Raw genomic sequence first — 10,349 nt, 5'->3', positions numbered from 1 at the left:
TTGTAAGTCAATGGTGTAAATCAATGAATTTTGTTAGTAGGTAGGTACTGTAGTCTAGGCTCTACTCTATGAGTAGAACTACTGGCTGAGTGAATATAGTTTTGTATTTAGAATGTGTTTGAAAACATAGGTTAGAAAAAAGAACATCTTGAGAGATCAAATAGTAGCCTCAAGAAGTAAACATGTAAAAAAATATAATAAATAGCTAGTTATGAAGTTAATCCCAGTTTATATTTATAAAGTACCTCTCGCTACGCATCCTAAGCTACGTCTCCAGGTTACAGTACTTTGTTGATACTTCACAGAAAGCACTTGGAAATAGCACTGTAAAAACCACAGTAGTTTATTTAAGGTCTATTTGGTAGCAGTAGACCTCTTTGTGAAAGAGTTCGTCCCGGAAAGTACTGCCCCCTTACCTACCTATCCCTGCCGCCAAGAAGTAATGTGAGCATTACAGCGTTCCGGTTTTCAATGGTAAGGGTGCTGATGAAATTACTGGCACATTGGACTTGTCAACTCATATTCCAGGGTGACGGACGCAGTGGCATTGACCCTCAGGTCTTTGCGGTTTAAAAATCTGAGTGGCACTACACTGTCATGGGTAGGCATGTCGCTTATCACCAAATGCACGACCTGTTCGTCCCGTCGCTTGAAACTTAAAAAACGTTAACCATTATGTTAGAATAATGACAGTTAAAAATTAATGTATTGTTCAAACAAGTTGTCGAGTAGTTGTAATTATATCATTTAAAAATTTTAACCACATTGAGAGTCACTTTGTAACTTTTTGCTCAATTGAGAATTGTTTTGTTCCTGCAGTCAAATTGTATATACAGTTTTGTAGGACTATGTTTAGTTAAGTATATTGTACCCCCTTTTAAATTAATAAATAAAAAAGTTAATAATTCTGCGTCTGGTTATGTGGAGGGTGTGCTTGTGTGGGGTGTGTTTGTGTACGGTGTGTTCGTGTGGTGGTATGCAATGAAATATATGTATATATTAATAAAAGTAGTAAGATAGTACGGGGTACCCCATTTCGCGTCATAGATTTTTTTTATGACACCAAGTGACGGGACGAATATCATGGGCCTGATGGTAAGCGACACGCCTAACCACAACAGTTGCAGTACATATAAGTTGGCAAGTTCCATGTGCCTGTAATTTCACCAGCACTCTTACCCTTCAAAACCGAAATACAGTAGTTAGTGCTTGGCGGCAGAAATAAGTAAGGTGACAGTACTTTCCTGGACGAACTCTTTCACAAGGAGCTCTACTATTACCAAATAGATCACAAATAATCAACTGTACTGTGATTACAGTACCGTTTTCAAGTGCTTTCTGTGAAGTTTCAACAAAGTACCTGCTGACAAAATTCGTTCATTTACATTGAACATTTTATGTTGAGGCACTACGGCACAAGGAAAAGTAGTGACATATGTGCGGTACTACGTATTTAAATACTGTCCAGGAACGTGTTATTATGCTGAAAACATTACTTGCAAACTTTGTGTGAGGGCCTTTGTGTATTTACTATAGTAAAGGTACAGTGAAATTACTAATTACTCTAAATTCACGCTTAACACAAGTTCCTTTTCGCATAACACTCCGCAAATGTAAATCCCCTAGACAAACCCTTTATATTTGCAATGTAAACTTGGAACTAATTAAGTGCTACGTATTTAAACGTGTTTGTACAGTCGCTTGGATAATTTAATAATGACCAAAGATGGGGTCACATAGAAAAACATTTATGTGTCTTAAAAACATAAACCCCTAATTACGTGGTCGTGTGTGAGTGGTCGTGTGTACATCATTGTGTGAGCAAAAGTATGTTTTAATTATTTAAATAGGTTTCAGGTAAAGAAAATACTGAAATTTTTTTTTTTTTTGAGAGGGTTCGATCAAGTAGAATTTTAAATATACTAAAAATATATACGACCTTCTTACAACTAGGTCTTAAATGGAAATGTCATTAGAACGTATTATATACAAGGAGCTTTTAATTAGCCTCGTAGAAACCTCCGAAGACAGACTACCTCTTACTCCTCCTCCCCAAAGAACAACTTTGGCCACCCAAAGGAGAAAGTTTACCAGCCTTTCTGGGGCCCTACCCTCGAAGCGCCAAGTCTGTAGTTACAGCTTTCCTACTACAGATGAGCTAGGTGACTATTCTCGAAGTCCATCAACGCCGTGCGAAACTGTCAAATCGCATTGTCATACATTCTTAGTTCCAGCCCGAATCGAAACTCATCCATAGCGGGCCGTAAAGTACGGATTTTGTCCTTCGATAGTAGGGCCCCTGACCTCAATGCTCCACAACGTGACTTTTCTACATTTAACTAGATGAAAGTACAAGTAGCATATATTTCTTCTTCATTCAGCATAGAATACTATTTAATTTATTTAATACCTTAAATTTGTTCAAAAAACAAGACAAGGAATTCGCAAACACGTGAAACAAAAGTTGTTCAATAATTATAATGAGGATTTGTTCTTTTTTTTTCTAAATAATATTACGACCAACCTATTAAAACTACTAACAACTGTACTTGTACAATTAATTGTTAAATACAGGTGGACCAGGAAGAGGGCGATGCAGAGGGCTCCGGGAGGTACGGCACCATACCCCCTTTCCCTCCTCCGCCCCCGGGATTAGATGGTACGTTACCGATTTAACGTTGTGTTTGTTAAATGGCTTTTTTAAGCGACTGCCAAAAGGGGGATTATTTTTTATAACGTTATGTTATTTTTTGTGAGTAGGTTTGTCTGTTATTTTAGGCCATTTTGAAATGTGTTTGTACGCGGGGTTGTTACTTTGGTGATTAATTTAATAATATTTAGATAATTTTGTTTTTGATAATTTATCTTGATATATTTAAAATTAATCGGAACAATAAAATGATACCGCTGATAAAATCATTCAATGTGTTTGTATCAGAAACGTATATATAAAAAAATCTCAAACCGCATCGTTTTCTCAAATATTTTTAATCGTGTTTATTTAGTTTTCGCACTGTTTGTCATTTAAGTGTCAAAATTAACAGAAATCAAACCATGAATTTGCATGGATAATTATCGAATATATATTGGATAATTATCATGATGACTATCAAAGAAAGTATTTGATTATTTCGGACCCGGCTTTAAATTACAAGTCAGTTGATAAGTCCGAGAAAATCATTTCAAACTAGGTACACTTACACATTCATAACTTGCCTACTACAATATGAATATCCTCTATTTCAGGCTACACCATGCGTTGGAGAGGAGAAAAAGGAGATCGAGGACCACGGGCAAGATTTTTTCATTAATTTTAACACTTTTGTTACTACGTGAAAGTGTTATCAAAAATCCTAAGTGGTATCAAAAATCCTACCACTCCATTTCCTTTGACAGTTTAAAAATAAAATAAATATGGAAAAAATGGAATTCTATTATGAAATTTAAATTTTATAAAACTGAAGCTCAAATATTTGAAATATTTCCAATTTAGGAAAAGGAGTATGCGTTCAATGAACACGTCCGCAGCTCCGCCAAGTAGACAAAGCGTAGAAGAGTTTTGTTTCGGCCCTCCCTTTATTTTTTTCCATCCTCTAAGTTCGGCCCTCGATTTATCACCACCACCACCACCCTTAAGTCTACGTTTTATTTTAAATATTGAACAGATTTACACACAATTATGACGAATAAGATACAATTGGTTTTTACAATTTATTATATGTAGGAAACATACCATAAACTAAAATTAATAGAATAAAGGTCGCTAATATGTCACTAACTTGTGTTTTACAAAGGTAATTCGTTTTATATAATCTTTTAATTATTTTCACTTTCACATTAATTAAATCTTTAGTAAAATGTTACGTATTGATGCGACTATACATACTTAATAAAAACAAAGCATACAGTACCATTAAGTAAGTCTTGTCGGTCCTACTTTAGGGCGTATAAGCACAGAACACAACAAAGAAGCTGCAGGTTTTTGAGGTGTGGGTTTGCCGGTCTACGTTGAGAATTTCATGACGTGACCAGGTTAGAAATGTAGAAATACTTAACAAACTTAAGAAAAGGGTGGAGCTTATGAATAGCGTTAAGCGTAGGAAGATCGTATTTTGATCATGTCATGAGCATCGATATATACAAATTAGTCTAGCTTATTATCCAAGGTGAAATCGCGGCCAACCGAAGAGTCGGTAGACATACGGGTTTGGCTACTGAACAGTAGCGAGGCGTCCATATAACTCGATTCCCATCAGCTTGTCTAAAAATTTCCACGTGCTATCAAATATTACAAATATTTAAAAGTAGAATAATTAACCAGTGACGTGTACTAGTTTCTTATGTGCTAATAAGTGATAGAAAGAAAAATTGATTCGGCTATTACAAATAAATATACAAATAATAATAATAATATTAATCTAAATTTAAATTAAAGAATAAATCACTAAAAAAACAAATAAATATATATTACTAAGTACATGATAACAGCCGAAAAGGCTAGCCAGCTCAGCTTAATGCTGGGCAGAGCCACAGCGCTGATTTTCAGCCGGAGCCTGAGAAGAGGTAGATGGCTATGCCTATTTAACAAAAACTATAAATAATAACAAGTACTTGATCCATAACCTAAACATTTAATAATAAGAATAATGTCCGAGTCATAACAATACTAAAATAAATTAACAACTAGCTTCAGAAATTATGCCGTTTATTTGTCCTATTAGCGTAAACTGTTTAATTCTTTAATTGTAGTAAGTGCTCTATTCAATTGTCGCCAAGGCGCCACTTGTTCAGGCAAGTGTTTTTTATTTTGCTCCGGTTGTATTATAGACAATTTTCACGCCTCGCCACTGCTACAGAACCAACTCATGTGATCAAAGCGTGGAGATCGAGTGTCGGATAGAACAAACGCGTAACTTATTTCTGAAGTTGAGACATCTATTCTGCAATCGATCATTGAAGATGTCTACCAAGGTGCGTTTGGCAAGTTGAAACGTGGTTTTGGTTCTTCTGTATAGCGTAGAGTCCTGGACCATAACTCAAAATATGAACAAGCGCTTAGAAGCATTTGAAATGTGGATATACAGAAGAATTTTGAAAGTATCGTCGAGTATCCAATGAGTATTGTAGATGGTGAATAAGAAATTAGAGATTTTGAATACCGTCAAAAAACGCAAGCTTTTGTCATATAATGCTCAATAATAAATTCCACCAATTCCGATTAATTACGCAAACAAAAATCCATGGAAAACGACCACCTGGAAAAGGGCGTCATGGTTCAACCTGAGTACAAGACCTTTGTTCCGTGCAGCTGTCTAAAATACAGATAGCCTTAACGATCGCCGACCTCGGGTGGGAGATGGCACCTTAAGAAGAAGACAGAACCAACTCGCTCTTTGGAGAGGCCGTGTTTAGGATTGCCATGTATTTTCAATGTAAGATGGGAGAACAACTTTTTTTTTTAATTTATATTTTTCTTCTACCTGCAAATATTAACAACCTTTGATATTAAATTAAAAAGTCTGCTGTCCTTATGCATTTTTAGAAACCGCTGCTATTTTTTCCGATGTAAAGTGGGATAGTTGTTATTGATCAGATTTTTTTCAGATTGATTAAAATCGTCGGAAAAATGTCGCCCTGTATTATCATAGGTACGAAAGGGAGAAATCAACCCACCTTTGTTAGATCGTTGGACCAATCTACGTTCGTGGGAAATATTTAACCCCCCCAAAGGAGTCACGTTGACGCTATTATAAATGGATTTAGCCTCCCAGTCGTGTCACCTTTCGTAGCCTGTTGTTATACCTCGTAACAATTTGAACATTACGGTGGAGCTATAGATTCACCTACAGACTCTATATCTACCAAAGAAACTTAATACGATATGCCTTAAGCGTTTTGTTTCCAATCAACTTCAGTATGACTCGTAGATCTTTAAGGCGATGTTAAAACCGTTTTACAACATTGTTTTAATTCGCACTAAATTAATTATAGGTTGCTTATAAGGCTAAAAAGCAACACAACAAGTCCTTAAAAAACTCTAAATTATTTGCTGTCTTCTTGTTTATTAAATCGTAAATTTTAAAGCGACACCACTTGTGTTATATTTTTATTTGATATAGGAGCATGTATAGTCTCACCATGAACGTAAATAGCAAGTCAGCGTATACGCATCCACTTCATATGCCCCCTCCGAGCAGTTAAACTTGGGTAAGGGGAGCTCTTGTGCTGCCCGCGTCCAATCACTTCCGACCACTTTCCTCAGATCGTCCATCGATTTTGCCATCGTCTTACACTACACTTACTTTTACGTGATCGCCACTCCTGAAGAAGTCTCCTCCATTGGCCACCAGCCCTTCTGTCAAAGACCCTTTCTTAATCCAGATTCTAGAATCGCACTTCGCAGTTTTCACTCTGCTAGTAGCTTTAAAATGACCCCTTTAGACACCTTCTGTTATATATACATGTGTTCTAATCTTTGAACAATAAGTCAAAAATAATCGAAATGAGAAATTTTCAATTCCCGCACCCGTCATGGCGTATTATAAATGGGCTGTTAACCTCCCTTTCATGATATAGAACCATTACCGCTTTTAACTGGGTGTTGGCTAATCGTTTAGAGGCCCTTTCTTAGACCGAAATTGCTATTCTCAACTTTACTATTTGACCGTTTGCTTTATTTACCGAATGGTATTTACGTAGGCGTGAAGTCAAATCAAAGTATGTTTGTACATAATATGGGGGAATGTTTAATGGATAGAATTTTGAGTGCCATTTACTATTCCTAACAACTTATTTGTTTTACAGAGAAAAGTGAATACCAACATTAATTTTAAGGCTCGAAAGTGAAACCCGTTAAGCTCGAAAGCCGTCACCTCTGAAATATTGATAGTAGCAAAGACGTTATTTTATTTCAGTAACAAAAAATAAGTACTTCTTTTGAAATTCCATATCATAACATTTTATTCATAGGCACTTAATGATAAGAAATAAGTTACAAGTCACAAAATTTTAAAAACGTAACAATAACGAATAATTTAGTTTCTATTGAACTTTTTCTCTTATGTATGTGCTCAAACTTAATTTTGTTTATATTGCATGATAGTACCAGCAGTGTGTGACACAAATACAGTACCGGTACTAATTTTGTTTTAATTGTCTTATAAAAAGGGTTTTTAAAACTTTGAATGTTGTTGATAAATGTCTCACCATAGTATAATTTATTATACCAATAAATAACCAAGCATTAAGATTTAAATACAGTAAATAAATTATCTTAAAAAAATTAAGAACAAGTAAATTATCTTATCATTTTTGTACTGTAGCTTAGAATAGGGTGATTTAAACTTTTACGATTTTCACACATTATTATCGGGACTTAATCGTGTTGCAACGTCTATGGTCTCTAGTACCTCGAAGGAACTCGAGACTATGGACATTGTAACACGTCCAAAAACGTCGACCCAAATAAAATATAAAATATATTTCCACCTCATTAGCTCAGAAAGGTTTTCTTTCTCATTAGAAATCTGCGCGCAAAAGCGTTTTTTCCACGCTAGCGTGGAAAAGGTTTTTGAGATTCGAACTTGTCAATGGAATGTGGTGTACCCATGGTGCACCTAACTTTTTCGTTCGATAACAAAACAATCACATGTTCAACTACGCCAACAACTTGCCGTACATTATTATGTAATATAAATCCGTTGGTATATTTTATTCTTATTATTGTTAACGTTAAATTGACAACTATAACTAATTTTTGATGTATGAATTGAATATATTGTTATAGTTCAACTGTTTTTCCTTCATCTACCATTTTCCTCGCTACGATGAGACGAAAAGTTGTATGTTTCGCTCGGCAGCAAAGTTGTTTTGCTTCTCGTGCCTTGAAACTCTGGCTATGCTCAGGATTCAATACAAGCGCTCGCGTCAAACAACAACTTTGCAACCTTGCATAACAAATCACTATTATAGACGATTAAGTCTCTATATTAAATTCAAATAACAGAATAGGGTGATTTGCATTAATATTAGACATAACTGATTCATGACTAAAATCAAGTCAGCCAGTTGTGACCACGACTTATAAAGAGTTCGAAGCTTTAGTTGGTTTGAAAATATTCCGAAAGAAATAGTTTCATTTCCAAGAATAATTAAACCTCTGGTACCTTAACTAGGGTATTTGCTGCTTGATTTACATTTTATTATACGTGTTACGAGATTAATGCAGTATGCTATACTCCTGGTCATAACTAACAAAACAAGTAAAATTGAGGATATATACTTAAGGTGTGAAAACACGATTACTAAAAACTTTCACCATAGAAAAGAAAACACAAATTTGCTTCGGAATTTTACAAGAAAACGACTGTATTCAATAAACACGTTAATCAATGATTTTTTTTATATCAACTGAACTAAATAGACCACGTATAGTATACGATATACATACATATTTCAAATGACCTTAATTTTGTTTGTAGAGCAAAAATTTGAGATAAAGCCAGTGTCCCTGCTGCTCGAACCAAGCAAAATTAACCATACGTGAAAATTTTTAATTCGAGCTGAATTAGTATCTAAAGCAAAATCAGCGTAATTGATATTTTTACAAAGAAAAAACTTTAGGCGTCACTATCTTGAGAGTTACCAAAATATAAATGTGTTAGTTATGACAAGGAGGGCAGTATAGGTATCTATTTAGCGACACTCGTGTATTTTAATTGATATAAACACATTCGATGGATTTCAAATTGCAAATTCGTATCGTGAAACAAAATCTGACCCAAATAAAGTCGAAAACGATAATCTGTGGAATCCTAAGCGTGGCCCAATAGCGATTAGTGGCAAGCCTCGGTGGATATTTATTACTGAAAGGCACCCAAAGTGTTTTGTTTGCCAACTGCCGTATTTTATACGAGATATAACAACCTGTAAAAGTTTTAGGATTTGAAGGCTGGAAAGAACTAAGAGTTTTAATATCTTCTTTGTCTTTGGTTTTGTTGTAACAAATGCAATGAAAGACTTTCTTTTGCTACTCTTGGAAAAAAATGTCAAACAGTTTGAACGTTCATCTACTTATGAGCATTACTCTTATCGGTGCTGCTCTTTTCAAAGTTTCTCTATTGTCAGCTCATTTCTATACATTATACGAGCCCACATTGACCGTCCCTTTATTGGTTCTATGTAATAAATTCTCGGTCTGTTTGACATATAACTAAATACAAATAAGCCGCTATCAGGTACTTACAATTTTGTGATACACATTTTCGTCAAGGTTTTCCTTTGTTAGCACGTTAAACGAGATTTATTAATTCATTTTCTATAAACAGGGTCCGCCTGGCGAATCAATAAGGGGACCTCCAGGGCCACCAGGCCCACCAGGGCCACAGGGGACCCCGGGACCTTTAAGTGAATTTGGATCTGGAGATGGCGTAAGTAATGTATTTTTTCTTATATAAATGAAAAATTCTTTTTTGTGACATGGAGATAAAATACTTCAAATATTGCACATAGGATATTTTGCTTCATGGAGACATGATTTTATTTTTAAAAGTTGTTTTGAATCGAGCCGACCAAATGTGAAAAAAAATCTGTATTTTTATGATGCCAATGGAAGGGGTCAATTATAAGGATTAATTCCATTTAAGTAATATAGTATCTTAAATTAAAGGAAGACTATAAAATTTAACATTTAAGTTAGCGTTTTACTATCGTGGGACACCCTGTAATTATTCTAATCATATAACATAGTAATATGAATTACACTGTTCGATATTATATTTCATAATGTTCATAGTCATAAAATTTACTGTCACTTATTCTGACATAAGATAGAACCAAAGATTAATCATGTACATTTAGGAACGAAATGCCGAGAATTAACCCTCCAATCTGTTCAATAACCTGCTGTCCAAAACAAGCTGTCCACAATCAACAGTATCGCGCAAACATCCAGCGGAGCGGACGGAACAAATCTGCATATCCCTGTAAAGTCTAGACCGCAGAGATCTCGTTTAGCCTGTGGGCATCACCTGCTGTCTGTTTGCATAGCTTACTGCGGCAGTGGCGCACAAAGTATTAGACAGAGCGATTTAGAAACTCCACTTTGAAAACATAGCGCATGTAAAACACTTCCTTGGAGACCATCTCTCATAACAAATAAACGCCCGACAAAATACTTGGTAACTTTACGCGACCAACTGTCCCCATTGCTTCTCAAGTTCCTTTTGTAAAAGTTTAATAGAAAAAAATTATGATATCAAGTGAGGGGACGAAAAAGTTAGTAAGCCTGGTGGTTAGCAACGCAATAATCAGAGGGGAAACACGACTCCGCTATCACCATGAGACATACG

At 35.3% G+C, this 10,349-nt stretch overlaps 1 protein-coding gene across 1 annotated transcript in view; it reads left to right on the top strand.

The window, feature by feature from the left end:
* LOC113234043 (collagen alpha-1(XVIII) chain-like) overlaps positions 1-10,106 on the top strand; it is a 22,571-nt gene extending 12,465 nt beyond the window's left edge. Inside the window, exons 3-6 of the mRNA XM_026469267.1 lie at positions 2,575-2,659; positions 3,247-3,293; positions 9,327-9,428; positions 9,918-10,106. Of these exons, the coding sequence (XP_026325052.1) occupies positions 2,575-2,659; positions 3,247-3,293; positions 9,327-9,428; positions 9,918-10,106 (423 nt within the window). The remainder of the gene's footprint in view (positions 1-2,574; positions 2,660-3,246; positions 3,294-9,326; positions 9,429-9,917) is intronic.
* The last annotated feature ends 243 nt before the right edge of the window (positions 10,107-10,349 follow it).

This window comes from Hyposmocoma kahamanoa, unplaced genomic scaffold (assembly GCF_003589595.1).
Source record: "Hyposmocoma kahamanoa isolate Upper Pololo Valley unplaced genomic scaffold, ASM358959v1 81, whole genome shotgun sequence".
Taxonomy (NCBI): Eukaryota; Metazoa; Arthropoda; class Insecta; order Lepidoptera; family Cosmopterigidae; genus Hyposmocoma; species Hyposmocoma kahamanoa.
This window is presented reverse-complemented; position numbering and strand designations above follow the sequence as displayed.